Source organism: Plasmodium cynomolgi, chromosome 1 (genome assembly GCF_000321355.1).
Source record: "Plasmodium cynomolgi strain B DNA, chromosome 1, whole genome shotgun sequence".
Taxonomy (NCBI): Eukaryota; Apicomplexa; class Aconoidasida; order Haemosporida; family Plasmodiidae; genus Plasmodium; species Plasmodium cynomolgi.
Genome location: NC_020396.1, coordinates 19,777 through 43,417, shown reverse-complemented (window position 1 = coordinate 43,417; position 23,641 = coordinate 19,777). Strand labels below are relative to the sequence as shown.

Here is a 23,641-nt window from a genome sequence, read left to right as displayed (position 1 = left end):
ATGGCACTTGGTACGTTCAAATTTGTGCGCGCTTTTGCGGAGAGCGGACAGGTGGCCACCAGGACGGGATAATAGAATGGCCAACGGGACAGCCACAAAAAAGGACATTTCTTCCCCCCTCCGCGTGACTCGATATATAAGCTGTGCAACAACTTCGCCCTTTGCACCAATTCACACATGAATCTTAATGTGCAAAAAAGCATACAAAGCAAAGAGATTAGATTATTTCTTCACTCAAGTGATCATTTTCAGAGTAAATCTTCCCAGTTTTCAACAATTTCTTCGACTGGTTCTACTTCCTCCTTGGTATCATTCAAATCGACGGTGAAGTTGGCTTCTTCGTTTTGATTATAGTTCTGTGGCTCATTGTAGTCGTTCGAAAATCCAGTGTCATTTCCGTATAAGAAATAATGATCCGATACGTTCACGTTTTTCAAATTAACAGTCTTGTTTATTTTGTTCAGTTTATCTATCAAGGAATAATCTGCATTTTCTAGGTGTTCATTCAGTTTGGTAATGTGTACGACTGCCCTTTTGGATGAAATCCAGTTTAGCCAGGGTAGCCAGTTTTCGGGATCATTAGCTAGGGTAAACTGATCTCCAAATAGGATCACTCCTCTTTTAGCTCTTGTCAACATGACATTCAATCTTCTGGCATCTTTTAAAAATCCTAATTCGTTATTTGCATTTGATCTAACAGCAGAAAATAGAATCAAATCTTTTTCCTTTCCTTGGAACCCATCGATGGAGTCAATTTCTATTCGACATGCTGCCTCATAGGGGAACGCATCTTGGACCGCTTTCTTCAACTTCACTTTCTGCGCATCATAGGCTGTTAAAATGCCTATTTCGTCGACAGATACGCAGCCCTCATTTACAATCGATTTTAGCACAGATATTAGGGGTTCAATTTCGTATAAATTAAACTTGGAAGTACCGTAAGAATTTTCAAACTTACTTCCTGGCTTTCCGAGAGATACATCTATGAATGCTAATCTGCATTTCGGGTTTGGCCACAAGAATCCCTTAATAATTGGTCGATTTTCCTCGGTGACATTTTCAGTCTTCAATTTGTTATCATAAAAATGGATGTTTGGAAAAGTACAAATACTTAGATGCATACGTCTTTGAGTGGTTAGCAAATGAACAGGGGCGATTTTGGCCATGACAAATCGTTCCAGCAGGGATCGATCTAACCCTAATTTGGTAGCGTCTGACGAAATGATAGTTGGTGGTAACTGCTTGTGATCTCCGATTAGGACCAAATTGTTGCAATTGTGCCCCAGCGGAATAAGATTCGAAGGCTCAATCGACTGTGCACATTCGTCAATAATGACTCTTTCGAATTTTTCATTGTCAAATATTTCATGTCCTGAACCGACACAGGTGGCTATGACGACGTTGTACTTTTTCACCGCTTCAAGGAATAATAGGGCTTTCATAACTTTAGCTTCTTTTTGTAAATTGTTTTTTCTCAACTTTAGGAGATCTTTATATCGGTGGAAGTCCATGATGGCTTCTTCGTGGAAATCGCTGTCACTTCCTGCACCCACTCTGACTGCTTGGATGTTCCTCTTCTTGAGTCCTTCCACGAGGTTATTAGCTGCGACGTTGGAGTCTGCCACGGCCAGTATCTTTTTGTTACTATTTTGCCTGTGCCAGCTGTCAATAATTGCGCAAGCAACGTGGGTTTTTCCTGTACCGGGGGGTCCTTGCACAAGGGTTAGTCTTCTGGTCAGAGCACTAAGGCATGCCAATTTTTGGGAATCGTTTAGCGGCAAATTGGTTGGCAAATTGATAGATTCGATTAAATATTGATCAATATCATCTGTGTGTGTTTTTCCAATTTGTCTGTTCAGTGCATCGTTGAGTAAATCTCCATAGGGATTTTTTGCTTGCCCACTGTACTGGCTTAGTAAATCTTCTTGCGCATTATTTTTGGACGATTCATGGTTGTGGAAATCCATCTTGATCTTTTCATACTCTGCAATTTCGTGGTTCAATTTCCCCGTCTGTGCAATGTGCTTTGAATACTTATTGTACGAGTGCAATATGAGGAAGCGAATTTCTGGGGTGAACACGTACGGCGATTGGTTCGTTGTCGGAATGGAACTTATAAAGGTTATGGCCCTCAGGGCTTGCACCATTCTTTCATGAGTGACAATATTCAATAATAGAAAGAGCTTATACTTGCTATACTTCACATTTGCCTTTCTGGTGTTTTCAGCAGAGAATATTCTAACGTTGATGTTGTAAACGGTGTTGTCACTCTTTGTACTTGTAATGGTACCGATGAGGCTGCTGGACCAGGCATCTTCATCCGTGAGCATCAAGTCACACGGTTTTAGTAACACAATATCGTCTTCCCTCATTTGTGTCGACTTCATCCATTCCTTTTCTTCCAATGTTAAGGTACAGGTGAATGACAAAATGGGCATAGTTGCACTTTTTACCTTTAACAGTAATGATTTATTTTCATGTAGATATTCGAAATCTTTTTTCTCTTGAATACTCTGTGACAGATTGGCTTGCAACTCTAGGGCTAACATAATTCTATACTTCTTGTAATAATCATGGGCACACTTCGAAATAAAGATGGAGTAATCCAGCTCTACTTCCTTCAAGAGGGTTATGCAGTGGAAGCAGAGTTTGTCATTTAAAACGACGACACACTCGTCAATTAATTTTTCCCACAAATCTATGGAAACCAGTTTATGTACATAATTGCTATTGTCACTTCGGTTCTTAATGTAGGGGTTGCAGAAGAATAGGCTGCTTGAGCTATCTACGTAGTTTTCTCCATCTGCATTGTTGCTGTACATGCCGTGGTTCTGACCGCTGTTGTTCATTCTACTCGATCGGTGCGAATGATTGCCATCCATTCTGCCCGTGTTTGTGCCACTTCCTCCACCCGCATTGGCATTGTTACTTTCGTTGATTTTATCGGCCTCGATCCTTCCCTCTTTACTGACTTCCACTACGGTGGTCAGAAGCCTATTGATGTGGTCATAATTGCCATCTATGAGCAACTCCCTCAAAAGGTAAACTAAAAAAATCGACCACGCGTTACTGCTATACTGCATGATGAACTGAATGGCTAGCTTCATGGCTTTGTTCACATCCTTCTGTATTAAATCTTTTATATAATGGGCATTCTTCCTATCCGTGGAGGATATATACTCTATGAGGTTATTTTTCACTAGCATGTCGTAGGCTGCTTCGCACTTGGCCAAATTCTTGGTGGTACCATAACCGACACTTTTGGTTTTACAGGCTATCTTTCCATTTTTCCACTCCCACTCGAGTGTACACTTAAACAAATTATACACCTGCTCGAAGTTCTCCGTTTGGTGCACTTTATACCTTGAGGCAATGTTGTTTCTTAGCATTTGGATACTCCCCGAGTCCTGTTTCGTTAAATTGTAGGCGATAAGGTCTGTTGGGTCCGTTATCACCGGTGCTGGAGGCACAATTCCAGGGTTATTCAACCCGTTCATGTGGTCTACTCCAACGCCTGGTCCAATATTTTTGTCGTTCATAAGGGGCATGCCCATATTGTTTCCATTTGGGTAGTTCATAAGGTTCATGTTCAGGTTGTTGTTTCCTGCAATTTGGCCTGCGTTAGCTAACTCCATGCTGTTTCCACCTCTGACGCCGGGGTTCATATTGCCCGCACCGCCAACAGCACCGCTCATGACAGCGCCGCCTTGCACGGAGTGCATCATTGGATTGTCACCACACTGCGGGGGCAGCATCCCATCATTCGGATTATAATACGTGTTGCAATTATTCATGCCTTGTGCATTGAAATCTTTATTCGTGGGGCTCCCACTCTTATAAAGGGCCGCAGCATCCATCATATTTTTGTTCTGCATCATTTGTCCTTTTCCGTACTCGTACTTGCCTCCCATTTTATTGGCAACATGATCGTCGTAGCCTTTGTTATTGCTGTTATTCATCATTTTGTCGAAGAGGCTGTTTTCGTACGCCTTGCCGCTATTCATCCCACCAGCGGAGCCATGTTGGCTAGTCATTTTGCCACTCTCCATTTCTTTAACCAACTGATCCTTAATGTCATACAGAATCATGTACAAGTTCTGTGTTGCGATAATTTCGGCAATCTTCTCATGCACATGTATTCCCATGGAGTGATACATTTTGTTATTGATTTTCCATTCTATGCTGGTGCAATACAAATTATTATTGTTCATTTTGGTTTCCATGTTTTTATGCTCCACTTTGAGAGCCACATTTAAGCTGTTGATCATCCACTTGGTCATTTGGTCTATCTCTAAGACTGAGATGTTTTTTAACTTTTGTAAAATTTTCTTCACGCATACCTTTTTGCTTAACTTCTTTGTGCTATGCGTCCCTGTAACGGTAATCTTTTCATCATTAGGAAAGGACCATATGATTGAATATTTTATTTTGTCATTTTCGGTTACAAATTCTTCGCGCGACTCTGCTTTCAGGTAATTTTTTCGTATGTAGAAAAGGGTTAAAATGTTTTCATCCTTATACATGTACGTCACGAATTCGTTAAAGTCGTGAAAGAGAAATGCATCTGCCTCCATGTTTTGGAAGGGTGTCGAGCCGCTCACGTTGCAGCTTTGTTTGTTTCCGCTGTAAGGGTCGTCCATAGGGTTGTTTGCACCGCTCATGCTGCCCGCGCTGTTCACACTATTCATGCTGTTCAGGTTGTGCACGTTGCTCACGCTGTTCATGGTGTTCATTTGGCTCATCGTTTTCAAGCTATTGGAGGAGGAGTAATTCGCGTAAGGGTCGCTCTTCTTCGCCTCGTACGCGTTCATCTGGTTCGGGTCATTCATGTAGCTGTTCCCCTTGTTGTCGTAGGACATGTTTCTCGCGTTCTTCATCATTGTCCCGGGGATCGCCTTTTCATTTTCTCTTGAGCTTTTCTTTCCGTGCTCGAGGCTCTTCGTGCTGTGCATACTTGGCATGTTTGCCATGTTTTGCATACTTTGCACGTTTTGCATGTTTTGCACGTTTTGCATATTTTGCACGTTTTGCATATTTTGCATACTTTGCATGCTCTGCATATTCTGCACGCCATTTATGCCCACGTTGCTCATGCGGCCTCCGCCCATGGCCGTGTTCGAGCCATGGGACACCATCTTGCTATTTCTGCTCCTGCCGCCATGCGAGGGCTGATTCTCTGTCGTGCCCCTTAAATTATTTGCGTTTTCCTGCATGTACTCATTTTCCGGCATTGCATTGTCAAAATTTTCATTCATTTTTTCGTCCTTGCTTTTCATCATGTTGAGGGACTTGAACGCACCCGAGTTGTTGTTGCTGCTTCGCCTGTTCCTGTTTCCGCCTCGTCTGCTTCCCCGTTTGCCGCTTCGACCGGTGCCGCTGTTCCCTCCGGGGGTACTTCCGCTAGGGTTATTTACGCCAGCGTTATTCCCGCTAGCGTTGTTTCCACCTGCATTATTAGCGCCTGCATTATTCCCGCTTGCGTTGTTTCCACCTGCATTATTCGCATCTGCATTATTAGCGCCTGCATTATTCGCACCCGAGTTGTTGTTTCTTCTACGGCCCCCTCTATGACCCTTGGAGCTCCGACCGTTGCCGCTGCGTCCGTTACCGCTTCGGCCATTTCCGCCCCGCGAGTTGCCAGTTCGGTTGCTATTTCCGGTATTCGCACCCACGTTTGCATCATTGTTGTTACCGTCTCCTTTTCCGTAAGAATCCTTCGCGCTCAGTTTGTTGCTCATGTCAATGTTGTTCATATTGGGATCAATGGAAACCCCAAAGTTTTTATTTAACTCTGCCATGTTGACATTACTATTCAATGCATTATCTGATGTTTCTCTCTTGATATTGTTTTGTGCATAACAGGCATTTTCACCACCTTTTTTAAGGTTGCTATTGTTCGCGCTGCTCAAATTTGTGTTATACGTAGACATATTTTTCTTATTTGAGCTAAAGGCATTCTTTGCATTGTACTTTGTGCTGCTGGTACGGTTTTCATTCAGGTGACTAAATCGTTCGTTTCCCTTTAAGTTGGTGCTGCTTATGCCTTCCATGTTCGTTTTTTTCTCGCTCATGCTGTTGTTCCTGTTATTTCCGCTTCCGCTGTTTTTTGTAGTTTTGTAGCTCGTACTTTTCACCTGATTATTCTCTTGATAAATACCGCCAGCTGCGTTTCCACTGTTGTTATTCATGCCGCTTTTGGCATTATCCATACTGCCTATCACATTGTTGGCATTGTTGTTAGGCCCTAAGCCACTGTGGCCGTACATACCTTCGTCCTTTACGCCTTTGCGCAACATATTATCCTTATTGAAACTACTCATTTTGGTGTTGTGCTGAATGATTTTACTGCTCTCGTTGACAGGAGGTATGTTGGGGTCATTACTGTTCAGAGGGTACCCTCCTCCCTTGTTTTCCTTCATGCTAGAATTCATATAATTCGCATTTGTATTTAACTTCGTTTCGTTTAGGGAGTAATTGGCTTCTTCATTTTTGGTCCCCGTTTCTCTGTTGATCTGGTTTGGATGGTGACTTGGGTGATTCCCCGAATAGGTATGGCTACTGGTGTACTTACTGCCTCCTCCTCCGCAGCCGCCATCACCTCCTACCCCACTACCACCAACAGCTCCACCAACATAACTGCCGGAAGATACCTTGCTTTTGCTCTTACTGCCATGGCTGTAGCGTTTGCCGAAGGCGGAACTCCTGCTGCTTTGGTTAAAGTTCCCAAAATTCTTAACATCACTGGTGTTTTTATTAAATGCAGAGATGTTATTATTATCTTTTAAAACATTTTCATTTTCGTTACTCTTATTCATATTTATGGAACTCGAAAATTTTTTATTCATTTTATATTTCTTATAAGATTTGCATACAAAAGCATTATAATTTTTCTTGTTCGAACAATTGCTTAAAATTAGTTTATGTGTTTTTTGGGGGAGCTGTGATATGATATGATTGCTGTTGTGAATGTACGCATACGTGGGTTTTGTCAGGGCACTCGATGCTGATTCGAATAGGTTAATTAGGGAAAAAATGTACATGTATCGGCAGGACGCTAACGGCTTTTGTAGTCTTCTTAAAATCATATCATATGGGGTTGGTGGGAACTGCTCCGAATGTGTTTCTTCGCAGGTGGTTCCTGGACGCGCTGGGACACGTAGCGATGAGCGGCGAGGGAGCGATCGCTTCTAGCTGCTTCTACTCGCTTGTGCCCGTCACAAGGGGACAATTTTCACTGCTCGCTTAGTTCAATATAGCGTGCGCGTGTGAATGCGTGCTTGCGTAAGTGGTCGCATGGGCACATATGTATACTATGCAAAGAAACATATATGCATGGGTATGGCCCTTTACATACCTCTACTTGCCGACGAACAGATGAAGTAAAAAAAAAAAATACAAAGCTCGTTAAAAAGAGAAAAAAATTGACACGAACTTTGGCATAAACTTGGCCACAAGGAAAAACTTTAAAGAAGGATAAATAAAAAGGCATGCATGGATGTTGTACAGGGGGCCTTCAATGAAAAGGAAGGCCTGCGGCTACTCGCGCATGGGTATAAAAATAAATACTCGCAAAGTATGTATACGCAGCGGATATTTATAGGCGCGCGTGAGTTGTACATAAAAAGTATATGTAAATATGTAGTAAAATTGGGGGGATGGAAAAAAAAAGGAAAAAATTGTAAAAAAAGGAAAAAATTGTAAAAAAAAGGAAAAAAAAGGGAAAAAATGGAAAAAAAGGGGAAAGAAGAAATGAATGGAAAAAATATGAAAATATGTTGGAAACGTGGATAAGGCGAAAAAAACGGAAAAATGCGTAAAATGGGAATGATGAAAAAATGGAAAAAATGGAAAAAAGGAAAAAATGGAAAAATTACGCAAACAGGTTTATGTTTTTTTGTGGGAAAAAACTATGCAGGGAAAGTTGGCTCATATGTTGCTTTTATTCCCAATATCTGCGTCAAGTGCATATTTAAGCAAAAAATTGCGTATATTCACGAGGTTTGCAATTAAATGTACGAATTGGGCATATATATGTATTGATATGCATTAACATGTACTAATCTGTATTAACATTTTTATATATATATTATATACATATATAGTATGTAAATATAAGTACATATTTACGGCTAACAAAATGAAACGCTTTTTTTTTTTTTTTGCGCAAAAAAATACCTATACGTTTAAACTCGTTTGTTTTTTTCTTTGCTTGATTGATATATTTTTTCGAATATTTTTTTGCAGCTTCGCGTTGGCGCTTGCGTAAGTACTTCCTCCTGTTTTTGTTTCGTTCAACTGGCGCTTGCTCCTTTTGGCTTGGTTTATTTTGCTGCGCCTCCCTTTGGTATGTGCTTGGGGGATTGCTGGTTTGCCCTGCTGGTTTGCTCCGCACCTTTGGCTTTTAACCCTTCAAAGGCTTCGCGTATATAGCCTCATAAATTTAAAGGCACACAAAGTGAACTGCTTGCTTCCGTTGGGTTCACACAAACGAGTATATACGCATGTACGTATGGCATAAGCGCAAATTCGAGAAAGTAAAAGGTACGCACAAATGTACAGTGAACGTACGCGCAAATACCAGAATAATAGGCACTAAATTCACATATATAATATGTGTACAAGTCGTATGTACGTACGCATAAGCGTATTCAACATATATTTTCTTAACTGGAGGTTGAAAATAACTAATACAATAACAATGGCTGTATGGATGGGGAAAGAGTTAAAGAAATAAAAGGGGGAAAAATGTAAAAAGGAAGAAAACACGGTGTAAAAAATGTACCAAAACAAGTAAATGAATTTTTATGCGTTTAAACTTGGGAACTATGAAATATGTATGGATGTATAAGTATATAAATAACTATATATGTATATATATTTGAGAATGTACAATCGTATGTAAAATTAATTGGGCTAAATGGTGAAATGAAATAGAATATTTTTATTTTAAAATTTATTGGCAAAATTGTTGTGATGTACAAGTGCTGCGCGTAATGCGTATGTATAATGTAATGTTTTTTTTTTAAAGGAAGGGGGGGGGGTTGTTTTGTTTTCTTGCATATATATAATGTTAACTGCGTCGCCATTGCAATTCAGCAAAAATAGCAGCTGCGCAGAGGGGAAAAAATGAAAAAAGGTTTGTTTGAAAACATGAGCGCGTTGACTGCATACGTATTCATATAGTTAAGTGGAAGAAATGAGGAGTGATGCATCATCACAAAAAATATATATATATGCATTTATTTATATGTGCTCATACGCGTGAGCATACGTTTATCTATATAAACACTTCGTATGAATGAACCCTTTTGTAACGCCTCCATTTGAAACGCTATGTAAAAAAATGCACATGAGGTATACCCCCCTCCATCTAGGGATGCACTTAATGGAAATATATCAGGGTATATATGTACATATAATGCGTACACTCCCAGTAAAGAAAAAAAAACAATGTAGAATTATTCGCAAACACATGTACACTTGCGCGCCTCTCCGTCGCAGTGTGTCACATTTAAACTAGTTTTATATATCCCTTATTTAATCGACTTGCGAGTTCCTCGCGTATATTCTTTTTACGATTCTTTAACGCTTTGTTAGCAACTTTTTTAAAGCTCTTACATAGGCTTTCCTCAAGCATCCTACGCACTTTTCTTTTTTTTTTTTTTTTTTTTTTTCCTCTTTTTGCTTATGTGCGAAATTGCATAAGAGGTTCTAACACAGGAGTGTTTTAATTTTTTTTAAAAAATGCACAAAAGCTACGCAGGTAATGTATGTGCATGTATATGTTATGTAATAATGCAGTGCACATTTATCGCAAAAGGGAAAAAGCAGTAAATAGTCCGAAGAAAAAAATCATGAAAAATGAGCATGTCATTTCCTATCATTTCATTTTTGTTTGTGTTATTTTTTCCTTTTTTAAAAAGAACCATTTGGAAGAAAGATGCCGGAATATGCCGCGACGCGAGAGCATGTAATTTGTAATTGTTCCTCATGCACATGCATAAATGTATGATGAGAAAAAATAAAAACATTGCACATGGGGTGGTGTATACATACGGCATGTTGTGCACAAAGAGGTGAACCTCGTGTTCATTTCACCACTTGGCCCTCATCTCAGAGCTGCATTTGCACACCGATAATGCATCAAATAACGGCAACGCTTTCGATTGTCGCTCTTTATTTTGAAAAGGTTCAATTGGGTAAGATCAGAAAATGAAGTAATACAGTGTGTCGCCTTTTGCATGATGTACGTAGTGTCAGTTTTTTTTTTTCGCCCACTGTGGGGCTTTTTCCGTAGGAGGGGAACTACATTAAAATGAAATTTAAGAGCGAACAACGGGGGAGTGTCGCATGTGAGCATCAAGTGTGCGTGTGTCACTGTCCACATTAGCGCGAAAAAATGTGGGAGTTCTTTTATGGCACATTTTTATCCCATGTTTTTATTGCACATTTTAAGTCGATTGCTTTTATGGCACATTTTTAACCGATGTTTTTATGGGACATTTTATTTCATTCTGGTTTCTCCTCCACTTTTTGCAAATTTGAACGATAAGACGTTTTTAGTCACTTTTGTGCAGTAGGTATTGTTGTACGTTGCCCCCCATTGAGGGGTACCCCCCTTCAGCCCATGTGCCAGTGGGGGAATTTTATTATGACCCCCCGGCATGGCGTATAAAAACAGTGAACAGTCGACTCCTGTTGGGGGTAGCCATGTATAGTTTCGTACGTCGCATAGAAGCAAACCCGCTGGAGTGTGAAGAGAAGGAATTTTCACCTATCCATTTTGCAGTATTTGCAAATGTGAAAGGGAAATGTGTGCTAAATTTTTTGTGCCAAGGAGGGTTAACCTGGTCTGCTAGCATTTTCGCGTGCGTGGAAAATGTATGTGCCTCCATTTTGGCGAATGAGGTAGAAAACATACCTGCCCCTTTTTTGTAAAACTGGTTTTATCCATTGTGTAAAAATAAGCTTAGCAAATTTAATGAAGCAGAAGCGGAAAAATTAGGGACATTTCGTGGAAGGAATTATTTCCTCCCACCCCTTATCACCACCAGTGGTAGAGGGACGAACAGAATTTTAAGATTAAAATGGAAAGAAATCATGAAAAAAGCAAAGGCATTCGCTATGTGTGCATCTCGTACGCGTGTTAATCGTCCGTAAAAGCTTTGGGGCACGATTGCCTTTTAGCATTTTTACGCCTGCTAAGGTTTGGGGAAAAAAGCTAGCTGCGTTTTCTTTCTCCTATCATGCCCACACACGAGCAGCCCGTTTGACACTGGAAAAAAAATATGTGATCAAACTGCGAACTCTCCACTATATGGCACTGCTTCTATTTTTAGTACAAAAAGGAGGAAGGGGGTCCTCCCCCCCCATCACCTAATGTATTATCTTTAGTTGGTTCCTTCTTTTGCCACTTAAGCGCGGCTGCCTTCATGCTTCGTTTTCCATTCCTACGGTGAGAATTGGCGACGTTAGGGATTCACCCGAAGAGGTACCATGCATGTCGCCCACACTGCTCACAGGGTTGCCATCTTGCACCTTAAAAAAAGCAGTGCAAAAATGAGCAGCTCAGAAGGACATTGTTCCCTTTACCAGTCGACTGCTGCGAGCAAAAAATATAGAAGCAGTTTTAACGCCCGGCGAAATAATTTTCCAAAAGGGAAACGCATAAGGATGACGCCATTTTTGCGCACTTGCTGAGGAGTAAATGTGGCCAATTTTGTGTGGCGAATAAGTGCAGAAGGGCATAGAAACAGCCCACCTGGGGGAATACTGCTATGGGGAATTTTTTTGCCCCAAAGTAGAGGCATAAATGGTGACTTCTACGTTTACATCTGTGTATGTACATGCTTGTTCCTGAGGGGACCCGTTGCGAGTCCACTAGGCAAAATGGAAATTTTGTAGAAGGGGAAAGGGGCAGATAATCCAAATGGGGTACCTTCTCAATTCGGCGTTTAAAAGCAATTTGGTGACGAGGAGGAAAGCCACCACTGGGGGATGGCCTGCTATAAAACGGTGGATCTGTACGAAACGCTGGTTTGCCTCGAAAAGGATCCCCCTAGTATGCATAAGCAAAATAAGCGAAATTAAGCAGATGGTGCGTTACGTGGAAAGCACATACTCACATGGCAGTGAACAACCCCAGAGAGACATTTTTGAAAATCATTTTCGAAAAAGTCAGGTGACGAACTTCGTGCACACAGATCACAATTTCGAAAAGGTTTACAACCTCTGGAATGATTTCCATTTTGGGGGTGAAGTAAATGTACGCGAAAATGTAAACACAAAGGGGGAATGTACCCCCCAAAACGGTAAGAAGGAATGTGAGGAAGGGAACAATGTCTTTAAATTTTGTTCGGATGAACAAGGGGATAGGAGTATCATGAAAAGGAATTTGGTCGGCATTTACATTCCCACGAATAGGAGCATTCACTCAGTGGACGTTAACTATTTTTTCATTTTTAAAAGTCTGAAGGATTCCTTTAAGGGGAAATTATTCTTCGAGATTTATTTTATCTTGCCGAACTGCATTTTCTATCTCTCGTTTGTTGAGAATTTTAAGGCGTTAATTTATTACGAAAGGGTTATTGCACACACGAGAAGGGAAAATAAAAAGAGGGAGTTAAGTTTGCAAAAGAAAATGAAAAATAATTTGCTCCAAAAGGTGTATAGGCAAAGAAAAGCTGATTTAAAGAAGGGACTTAGGGAAGAATTGGAAAAAATCCTTTCGCAGAAGAAGTACACAAAAGTAATTTACGAAGATGGTATTGAGTTGTGTTCCTTTTTTGCCAACTTTTTAAAAATCAATTCGTTTAATTTTATAGATTTGCACCATCTATACCAGGATGTGATAGAGCTATACGAGATCAACCTTTCAAAACGAAGTATCTTTTCGGTTATCCCGATTTTGTTCCCGGGAATTTTTGACAGTTCGCTCGTCTATGAATACGGGAGGGTGCTGTCCAGCGAGGGGTTGCACTACACCAACGGGCTGGATCGCTCGAACCAGGTCCTGCGTAAAGACGGAATAGTCACTCCTTGGAAGGCAAAATATGGAAGCGAGTTGAAATATGAGAGAGCCCCGCCCTTAGCACGAAAAGGTAAATCGCCAAACAGGGACGACCCCGCGGATGAGTTTTACAAATTGAAGAGAAAAATTATATCCATATGTAGCAGCGCTGATGATAGTAATCAGGTTTTTAACTTTGAAAAGCACTTAATACACATTTTGTATATATTTCCATGCGCCCATAAATTACTGATAAAGTATAAGGACCTGGAGGGACATAACATCTGCTACAAAATGAACGGATTTGTGGACAAGTACAACTCGCTGAACAATTTTGGAGCTACTTTGGTGAAGAGAAAAAATGCGAAACTATCTTCCAATGAGGGAATAAGAAAAAGAAATAAAATAATCCCTTCGAAGATTAGCTCCCGTAGTTATCAACTGAACAGTGGTAGACTTCTCAACTCCGTGTGCAACAATTTAAGCGCAAACGAAGAGGTCATATATAGTCATCCCTTAATTGTGGGCAAAAATATATATGCATACATATACGAGGTGAATAGGTGTAGCAAAAGTATATTTTTCCGCTTCAATTTAAACGCAAAAGATGTCCTCTTTCGAAATATTCTATCCAATGAGGTCAAATCGACATGTTGGGAGAGGAAAACAAATGGGAGCAAACATAACCGCTTATGGAGAAACATAAACGAGTGTCTCTTTTTAAGAAAGTCAAAAGTGCAAATCAGTAGGAACCAAAAATTGTACAATTATAAAAATAACATACTGACGGGGGTGTTGAACGATAAGGAAAATAATTTTCACTATTTTGACGATAAACGAGTTGGAGATGTGGTCCTGTGCACTATATGCGACATTTCAGTGTGCGGAAAATTTATTTATTTGCAAAGGTTCGACAAGGCAAATTTGATTTTCCACTTCCGTAAGGAGAAATACGTCAATTTGGAAAAAAATTTTGACTATGACGATCCTAACAATTTGGATGAAAAAGTGTTACGAGAGCTTCTGTAAATTTTGTCCTCGCAGGGGGGGGTAGTTCTCCCCTGCTGTGTTGTCACACTGTGCCCACTTTTGTGTCCACTTATGTGCCCATTTGTGCAATGCCGCCATGCACATTTTTGGCTAAATTGGTGGTTATTTTATGGCACCACATACGCTTGGCTTTTTTTTTTTTTGTGTAATTTTACCATTATTCCAACATTTGAAAACCGTTTTTTCAAGCCGCTTTCCATTTAATAACACAGCTTTGCTACACACCATGCGGTGTCTATTCAAAAATGAATATATTTGTTTGGGCAAATGGTGAGAGTAATACACTCTTTGTAATAACTGGGTTGATAAAAGTACAAAAAAAAGGTACACATGTATGTACATGCTGCCATGTGGACAGCAAATGAATCAAAGACAAAACAAGCGGGTAAACGAAATGAATAGTTGGTCATATGGCACAACAGGGGCGGGGCTGAAAAAAAAAGGCAAATGAAGTAAATTCAGTGGTAAAAAAAAAAAAATAATGACGAAGAGGCTTCAAGATGGATGCCTCAAAGGCCTCTCCCCAAAACGACTTCGCTCAGCTACTATAACATTTGATCTATTTCACAAAATAAGAGGTGTTCACTAAAAAATTTAGTCATACATAGTTCGACGAGAGCAAAATTGGAGACATCCTACCTGTTCACACACCTGTACAGGTACATATGGGAAGATAATTGAATCCACCTCGTTATATGTGTATCACCTGCGATGTGTGGCCCGTCCCATGGAACATTTAAAAAAGTTGCTTTTTTTTTTATTCGAATTAGGGTCTAATACGCCCAATTATTGAAGAACTGACCAACGCGACGTCGTGTAGATTTAAATCCAGTTAGCTGGAAAACTTCCGCTGGTTGTCTTTAACACGTATGTGTTGTGTACATATTTACACATGGGGAGGTATAACGTCCTTCAGGTTGTTCCCCTGCTCAGCTTCGCTCGGAGAAGAGAAGACGCCTTTTTAATAAGTCTCCATTCTGCAATTATTTCTATGCTCATGGCCTCATAATTCCTTTTTTTCTTCTTTTGGGCCCTTTTAAAAGTCAAACGTGTCATCGTCAAGACCTATGTCCTGCTGAAAATCGTTGTCATTGATGGACGGATCATTGTTGTTAAGGTTCTCACTGGGGTAACTGTTATAATTGTCCGTGGCCTGACCACCCACATTTTCATTTGAGTAATCCATATTGCTGCCAAAGGAGTCGTACGAGCGCGGGCCGAAAATTTGATCTAACAATCGGTTGCTTAAGAAAAACCCACAACCATATATGAAGCTTTCATAGAAGGTGCTCAATAGCCCCCCACCTCCTCTAACAAGTTTGTTATTATCATTTTGTTGATTTACAATGTTGCTATTTGGCGTATACTTATACTGTGTTACGTTTTTATGCAAAACCTTTCGCACGCCCCTCTTGGGTGTATTATTATTTATAAATCTGGAAAAGTTCCTTCTGAAAACTAGCATTTTGTTCAGAACGAATGGGCTTTCATTTATTTGGGGGTTAGCATTAATTTTTTTTTTTACTTCAATGTATGTTTTGAGCAGGTTGTTACGTTTGCTGGTAGTTTTGCTTCAATATTTTATAGATATCTAAAAGAAGTCAGTTTTTTTTTTTTCTTTTTTTTTTTTTTTCAATTTTGGTTTTGGCTATTATATTTGTTTTTATGCGTAGAAAAATGAACAGGAAAAAAAAAAAAAAAAAAAAAAGGCTTTTTTAAAAAAGTTTGTAATTAAATAACAAAGAGCTAAAAAGACATTTAAACCATTTGGAATTTTTTCTCGTTATTTTATTTTTCTTCTTTTTGGCAAGAGCGTTTTTTAAAAAAGTTGAAGCTGCGATGAGCTTAAAAGGGGAGGGGGGTTTACATTTTGCTTATATATGTACTCCTTTTTGAAATAAAAAAAAAAGAAAAATTTGTAGAAAGAAAGAACTGATAATACAGCAACCTTGTAAAGCTTTTTTCTTTTTTTTTTTTTTTTTTTATGGTGAAAAAATAAAAAAATCAGCGCGTTTGCCGAAATGAATGATTAAGCTAAGTGGCAATTTATTTTACAAAACTGTTTTGAGTGCGTATGCATTTTTTACAAACACATATGAGCATTTAATTTCACCCACATTGGGAGCACATAAAAGCGGTATGTATAAAAGGTACGTAAAAAACATATGTGCATTGTTGGCGTGCCATTTGTGAGCGTAACAAGTGTATATATATGTGCTATACACAATTGTGGAAACATCCATGTGCGTGTAGATATAGTTCTATGACTTCTGTAGGTGCTTCTTCAGAAGAACAAGTGTTAACTGTTACTTGCTTTGCGTTTAATATTTTTTTTTTTGGGGGGTTTCACTGCCCTTCGTTTTGTTGCCGCTCCTTTTGCTGCCCATTGCTCTGTTTCATTTTTCTATATTTATCATTGGAAATGCACATGAATCATGATCCAAAGCGAGTAAAAATCTGTAAACATTTTTTTTTTTAAGTAACACAAATTGATGAAGCTTTTTTGTTCAAGTGTAATGATGCGTATCTTCCTTCAAAAATTGTCAATTTTGAATGATTTTGTAACCTGCTGATGGTAACCTCTTTGAAAGTTTAACAAACTGAAGAAAAAAAAAGAAAAAAAAAAAATAGCAACAAGCGCATAAACGCGTAAATTAAAAGTACCAACATGTGAATACATAAAATTCCACTTTGGAAAACACCATTAAGTGTTAATTGTGTTTGTAATTGTTTCACTTTTTAGTGGTTTCATTTGCCCATGCGTGAGATTGAGCGTAAGTCCCCACGTAACTCTGTGCGTGCGTACGTGCATAAGCACACACACAAGCTCGCAGATTATTCCCTTGCCAACATTAGCGGCTATCTGAGGGTGCTCCCTAAAACGTTGTGGAAATTTTCTTCTGTGCTTGTTCACGAACACTGGAATGTCGCGCAGGGGTAGCGCGTTTATCTAACCACAGCAGGTTTGCACATTTTGGCGGCTGTGTCACCTCACCCTCAGATATAGTAAGGAGCAAACGGAGAGAACGGAACGAACGTAGTAAAATAGCAGTCACCACTCGGTGAAAGGAACTAGGCGAGAACGGTAGTTGCACTTCAAATGAACTGCTAAAAAGTTCGAAGAAAAAATCGGGGGAAAAACGCCAGCGAAAAAGATGATACCACAGCTATATAATGGATATTTGCATTAGCCATCTTTACAATAGACAAATAAGAAAGAATATATTACAGGATGTTTTTTACAAATTAGAGAATTACGACAATGAACAATTTTTATGCTTCGACGTAAACTCAAGCGGGAATCTTCTCGTGGCCGCGTCCAAAACGTCTCTTTACTTTTTTCACATTTTAACGGGTACCTTACTACTGCAGCACAGCTATTACGATGAAAATGAAAAGGAAGATTATCTGAAGCGGGACATTTTCGAGGAGGGGAAAATACATGCCAGTACGTGTAGTGGGGTGAATGATAAGGGCAGCTACTCGAGTGGAAAACACGAGGGGGTCAAGATTGTCGGGGTCGACGAGGGGAATGAATACGACATTGAGAAGGAGATCGAGAATGAGAATAGTACGAGTGGAAATATTACAAGGAATGACAACATCAACAACAACGAGTTTAGTGACATTCTGGATAACATTAACAGTAACGAGGTTGGAAATGCCAACGGGATAGGCAACCCGGACGGTGGTGAGCGCGCCAGCCATATTGACAGCGCTAACTGTGTTGATCAAGCTAACCGTGTTGATCAAGCTAACTGTGTTGATCAAGCTAACTGTGTTGATCAAGCTAACTGCGTTGATCATGCGAACCATCTTGATCACGCCAAACATGTTGACCCCCTCGCCATGTGCTACGACTTGGCGGACGCGAAGGCCAGACAAAGCCCCAACTGTGACGAGGATCTGAAGACCACCAAAGAGGAAGAGGAAAGTTGCGCGACCCCAAATGCAGCAATTCAAAATGGAAACGACTTTCACGAGAATTTGCTGTCACAAAATAATTCCATCTGTAACGACGACTCGGTAAAATCACATAAGAGGAAGGTCTTTTCACTTAAGGGACAAAAGTCGAAGAACGTGAAAAAACGTTCGAAACAATCCCAGAAAAATCTGAGCAAAAGTGGAGAAAACATAACAAATTCGAGAAGCAAAAATAACGAAAGCGGCAGTAGGAAAAGTGCAGACGATAAATTTGAAGATGAAAACGTACATATAAAGAAAATACAATTTATAAAAAATGACAAGTATCTACTATGCGTATCGAAGAGATACTTGTACATTTTTAAAATCTGCGAATTTCCCATCACCAGAATAGTGTACATGGATTTGTTATATCTTTGCATTGGAATCGAGACGGTCATTTCGAAGAAGCTGTTTTTTCCATGCTTCTTTTCTGAGTATTTTTATCTTTTTTATAAAGAAAATGAATATAAACAGAGGGGAGAGGGGAGTTTCCTGAACAGCAGTAGTTTAAGTAACGATTTTTCTCGACTCTTTGGGTCCAATTCTGACGTATCTATAAATAAATACGAGGAAATATCTGAGTGCAGTAAAAATTGTAAAGAGATGGAATCGCCTCCACTTAGGGGTTACCAAGACGAAGCAACACCAGCTAAGGGTCATTTAAGCCTTTTCAAAGATTATTATAAATTATACACAAGTTTGAACTTTAGCAAAATTAGAAATTTTGAAATATGCGAAGTAAAGTGCGTGGATTTTAAGATGAAAAGGCGCACCTCCGAGAATGAAGGGGGGAACTTTTACGTCCTAGATCTTGTTTTGTGTCTGAAGGAGCAAATTCCGTACGTGTCCAGGGTGTACGTGGAGGAGATGGCTGACCCGAGTGGCCAATACGCGACTTCCCTGCGTGACGTACATCCCCTTGCTCCATATGCAGAGCGCATGAACGACTTCATCGTCGACGTTAATGAGACGCTCCCCATCATCTCGTACGAACAGATGAACTTCACATTTCAAGAAATGGCCAGAGAGAGCTGCTTGCATGCGAGGAAAGACATGCTTTATTCGAAGAGTAAGTCGAAGAATAAGAAAAAATATGTGAAGGGGGGTGGCTCGAAAAATTTGGTCTATAACCAGGTCAATGGTGTGAGTAAGATGGAGTGCTCCGAGGGGAGGATAGGAGAGGCAATCCTTAACGAAGCGGTGGTTGAGGGTGGGGGCACCATAGAACTGGTTAGTGCAGTGACTACCCGAATGCCCAGCGGACTGCCCAGCGCAGCGGCGAGCGAAGTTACAATAGGGAATCCCCAAATGGTGGACCCCGCGGAGAGCTACGTCAGCAACAGCAACCTCCCCCCCAGTGCGACCCAGAGAGAGGGCGCAAGCGTCTGCGAAGAGAAGGACGAAGAAGCCATGCAGTTGATCAAATTTTTTGAAAATTATGAAAATAGTCGGAAATTTTTAAAGAAAATGCTGAGTGGATATTTCCCTATCTGTGTGTACAAAAAAAGGAGCAAGAGGAGGTCTAAGGAATTACCAACCACGTTGAACATATACGACAATTTGGATGCCCTTCTGAAGAGAGAAACCCTAAGGGGTAACATGCCCAGAGGGGAGGAGGAAGACGAGGAAATTTTCGAAAAAGAAAATGACTGCTACATTTTTGACTACTCCGGGAGGGAAAAAACGGACTACTTTAATTTTCCTCACAGTTTGCTAAAAAATAAAAACAGCTTTAAAAACTTGAATAAGCATAGGGACATAGACAAGAAAAAGCACTACATATATGTGGGAACCCCCTCGTATGTCCTCGCATTCGAAATGCATTACGTGAAAAGGCGTACCACCTTGGACGAACAGGGAAACAAAAAAGCGGAGTCGCTAAAAAGGAATAACATAATATATTCCAAAATTGAGTGCTTATCGGATGAAATTTACAGGGCTTGCGATAATTACATGGGGAAGGTACAGAACAAAAACCCTTTTGACGAAAAAATAGAGTTAAGTTTTCTGTTTAAAATTTACCTGGGTATAACAACCCCGCTGGATATTGCCATAAGGGAGAAGGGGAACCTGCTTTGTGTGAGGACATTGGAAAAGGTGTTCCTGTACAAGGTTACGTACAAGTATAGTGTCCACTGTATGGGTGGGGTTTCCCATTCGAATCGGATGTCTATATCGGATGAGGGGAATTCCCTGCAGCAGTGCATGACAGGGGGGGCGCCCTCCCAATTGGAAAATAACATTACTTCCGGTATAGTGGCAAACAAGAGCTCTCCAACGCAAGGGGGAAAACACAATGAGATGTACAGCTACATAGATCGGATATGCCTCTATCACACAATTCATAATCCAATTCAGAAGGAAGTGCATGAGTTGTGCTGCTTCAGTGAAGACATTTACCAATCATACCTTCTTGTTGTGTCGTTAAAGTCTGGGCAGTACACACTATACATTTACGATTTGAAGCACATGGATTTACAGAATGCAGTGAAGGTAAACATTTCTGCTTACAAAGGATTCAAACAGATAAGGTGGATAAAATGTTATGACATGCTAGTGGCCCTTTCCAATATAGGGAATTACCTACTAGTATTAAAGAACAAACACCTAAATAATTGGAGCTTCTTCATCTCCGACTTTGAATTAATAGATTCTAACATCGAAGTTATCGAAGAAGAAAACGAATTTGACATAATAGAAAATATTCAACCGAAACATAAAAATATAGATGATGATATTTGGAAGTATATTATTATTTACATAAATTTATTTATAAAGAATAAAATTAGCATTCAGAATTTGAGCCACCCTTCGTCCCTCTTTCCAATACTTTATACAGGGTATTATAAAAACAGCCCCATGTATTTTTTTTACAAATCTTGTTATGATTTTGGTAAAGAGAATTTCCTCTGTTACGAGGTGGATGAGTCTACAGAGCAGGAGTCGCAGCAAGGGGGGGAATGGAGAAGGAGAAAAAAAAAAAAAAAAATGGAAAAAGGGAAAGAACAAGGGAACGAACAAGGGGAAGAAAAAGGAAAGGAAAAAGAAAACAAACAAATGGAGGAAAAAAGAAAGCGTTCATTTTTACGAATAAGAGAAAATCTGGATCATTATGTGGGTTCACCATTTCAAGAACCCGAAGAGGAGCCCCAGTACAATTTGTTCGTTAGGGACAACTCGAACGGCGTGGAGTTGCTGGCCCCTGAAATGGTTTATTATTTATACTACAAAAATATAGTCAATTTTTCATTGTAGGACATGTAACACGGCTGCTCTTTACAGTTGATACATTGAGTGCACACCTCATTGCGTTTGAATGCGACCCTCCCCGTCGCACCTATTTATGGTGATTCCCCTTTTGAAGTAAATAGGCACGGATGTCGAGAGGGCATACTGTATTAGTGTAGAGAAGTTTCGTTGGTTGTTCTGTGTTCAAGTTGGCCCGCGTAGTAGGTGTGCATTGGGTTACTGGGCGAACGACCCGCTCGAATGTTCAGTGGTTACGTTATGTACCAGTTGACCTTTTCATGTGTCGCTTGATGTGCTCATGTTTCGATTCATGACATCACTTCACTTTGTTTATCATTCTACAAAAAAATGTAGTTTTACATGCCCGTTTTCACTCGTCTCGGTCGAAGTGGAAAGGGCCTCGCGCAACCCTAATAAAATTTCCCACCTTTTTAAATGCATTTCTGCCCCTGTCTGATTGCTAGATTGGCTTTTCTAATCGTGTCGTACCGTGCACGCTTTTTTGAAGATAGATGCACAGCAATTTGTAATTAATTTGATGTATTTTCGGCGTGCATCTACCGCGTGTTTGGCTCGAATCTGCGCATGTTTGGCTCGCATCTGCGCATGTTTGGTTCGCATCCGCGCATGTTTGGCTGCACCCGCCACATGATATACATGCCCATAAGACGCATATGATTCAATTTCCGTGCATATTTGCTTCCCATTTTGTTTCCATTTGGAATTTTTTTTTTTTTCTTTTTCGAGATTGTTAATTCATGCTCGACAGTGCAGGTAAAAAATACTTCCGGCACTGTCTTCCAAATTTTGACACAATCATCCAGTGTGGAGGGAAAAGCTCATTCGAACTCAGATTTGGTTCGGAGGGATAATAAACGATTAAACATGATTTTGAGGATTTTATAGATGAAAAAACAAAAAAAAGTAAAAAAAAGAAAAAATTTATACGTTAAAATGGAAGGTCATTTTGGAGAGGTGGCACTGTGCAGACTAGGTAAAAGGAGGTTCCACATATAGCTACATATTACGTGGTGTTAATTTTTGGGCGGCATAATGTATAATGTCCTTACCATTGAGATGGTGGGTGTGGGTCCTCATTTAGTGTCATCCACGGTCAGTTGTGAGTACGCGTCAAAAGTTAACGACCGGGTAGTTGTATGTGATGCTACTCTTGATGACATTGAACAAGTGTGAATTTTCAATCGCCGCTGCGATTCTTTCCTTGTCGTTCAGTTGTTTATTTATGGAATGCTCAGAATTGTGAGACCCTGGGAATATGTATATATTTATTTTGAAACAGTTGGATAGAGAGAATTGTAATTTTATACTTATCATTAAACCGATTAGTGTAGCTAGGGAACAGTTCGGAATGGTTGGAGTAAAATAAACAGTGACATTTTTTTCTTGCAGATTTACATATATGTTTTTCTTCTCAATAATTTTTAAATTTTCTAATGTGTAGGAATATTCGGGGTCTTTTATGTCCCTTAGCATATCATAAATTTCGTCTACACTTATTTTATCTTCATCATAGTTTAGGTTGCACAAGTCGCTTGGGTTATATAAGTGCTCCTTTATCGTTTGCTCGTTAAGGATATGGTGGTTTTCCTCGTCTTCCTTGTAGTTGTACAACACGGGGTTTTCGTTTTCGGGTTTGTAGCTGTTCATTTTGGGTGGCCCTGTTGGCTGCGTATGGGAAAGCCTCAAGGGGGTGGCCAATGTTAGCTTAACATATGAAGTGTGGAATATATATATATGCTTATACGTACCCTTGTGAGTGCCGCTAATTCCCCCCACTTCACCCGTTTGAACGTCAGCAAGGATTAACCGTTTAGTTCACTCGCTTCTGCGGATCTGTCAATTCGGCATTTTCGACAAAATGAGATTGCTCGTCCAAGATTTTCCCTTTCGCTTCATATGTTGCGAAATGGAGACGGAGAGCGCGTAAGAAGGGGAAATAAAATTGATCGAGTTGGAGGTGCTTCTCCCTATCGGTATGATGAAAATTGGGGGGATTAAAAAACAAATTTAAATAGCTTGGAGATCCAGCAGGAGAGGAACGATGCAATTTTCTTTTTTAAAAAAATGAGCACTGTGTTTACCAGAAAAAAGTTGAGATCCATGATTTTATTAATCGTGGAAAAAAAAAAACAAAAATGAATACATGCATATGTATATGTGCGCAAATGTGCACATTACAGCACAGCGTAAAATATACCTTCGCGCGACACCGCGTCCCAACTTTTTCATAGCAAATTTAATTCATCAAAATGGGTTTAAGCGGGTGGACGTGCGGGCCATATCAAGAATGTGTTCAGTCATGTGGGTAAAGTTGCGTTAACAACATCGAGCGTGCGGAAGTCTCGA

General features: G+C 40.0%; 5 protein-coding genes across 5 annotated transcripts; 2 read left to right on the top strand and 3 right to left on the bottom strand.

Annotated features, from left to right (window-relative positions):
- Positions 1-248: 248 nt before the first annotated feature.
- PCYB_011090 (erythrocyte membrane-associated antigen) lies at positions 249-6,845 on the bottom strand (the record flags this gene model as incomplete). The annotated part of the gene is made up of 2 exons (XM_004220615.1): positions 249-6,512; positions 6,606-6,845. The coding sequence occupies 2 exons, from the start codon at positions 6,843-6,845 to the stop codon at positions 249-251; spliced, it is 6,504 nt and encodes a 2,167-aa protein (XP_004220663.1).
- Positions 6,846-11,929: 5,084 nt separating this feature from the next.
- Positions 11,930-14,032, top strand: PCYB_011080 (hypothetical protein; the record flags this gene model as incomplete). The annotated part of the gene is made up of 1 exon (XM_004220614.1): positions 11,930-14,032. A coding segment is annotated over one exon (2,103 nt), but the record flags the coding sequence as incomplete, so codon positions are not given.
- A 1,063-nt stretch (positions 14,033-15,095) lies between these two features.
- Positions 15,096-15,524, bottom strand: PCYB_011070 (hypothetical protein; the record flags this gene model as incomplete). Its single annotated transcript, XM_004220613.1, has 1 exon — positions 15,096-15,524. One exon carries the CDS (start codon positions 15,522-15,524, stop codon positions 15,096-15,098), a length of 429 nt encoding a protein of 142 aa, XP_004220661.1.
- Positions 15,525-18,106: 2,582 nt separating this feature from the next.
- Positions 18,107-21,280, top strand: PCYB_011060 (hypothetical protein; the record flags this gene model as incomplete). The annotated part of the gene is made up of 2 exons (XM_004220612.1): positions 18,107-20,886; positions 21,196-21,280. Coding segments are annotated over 2 exons (2,865 nt in total), but the record flags the coding sequence as incomplete, so codon positions are not given.
- A 936-nt stretch (positions 21,281-22,216) lies between these two features.
- On the bottom strand, positions 22,217-22,942 carry PCYB_011050 (hypothetical protein; the record flags this gene model as incomplete). Its single annotated transcript, XM_004220611.1, has 2 exons — positions 22,217-22,255; positions 22,418-22,942. The coding sequence occupies 2 exons, from the start codon at positions 22,940-22,942 to the stop codon at positions 22,217-22,219; spliced, it is 564 nt and encodes a 187-aa protein (XP_004220659.1).
- Positions 22,943-23,641: the final 699 nt, after the last annotated feature.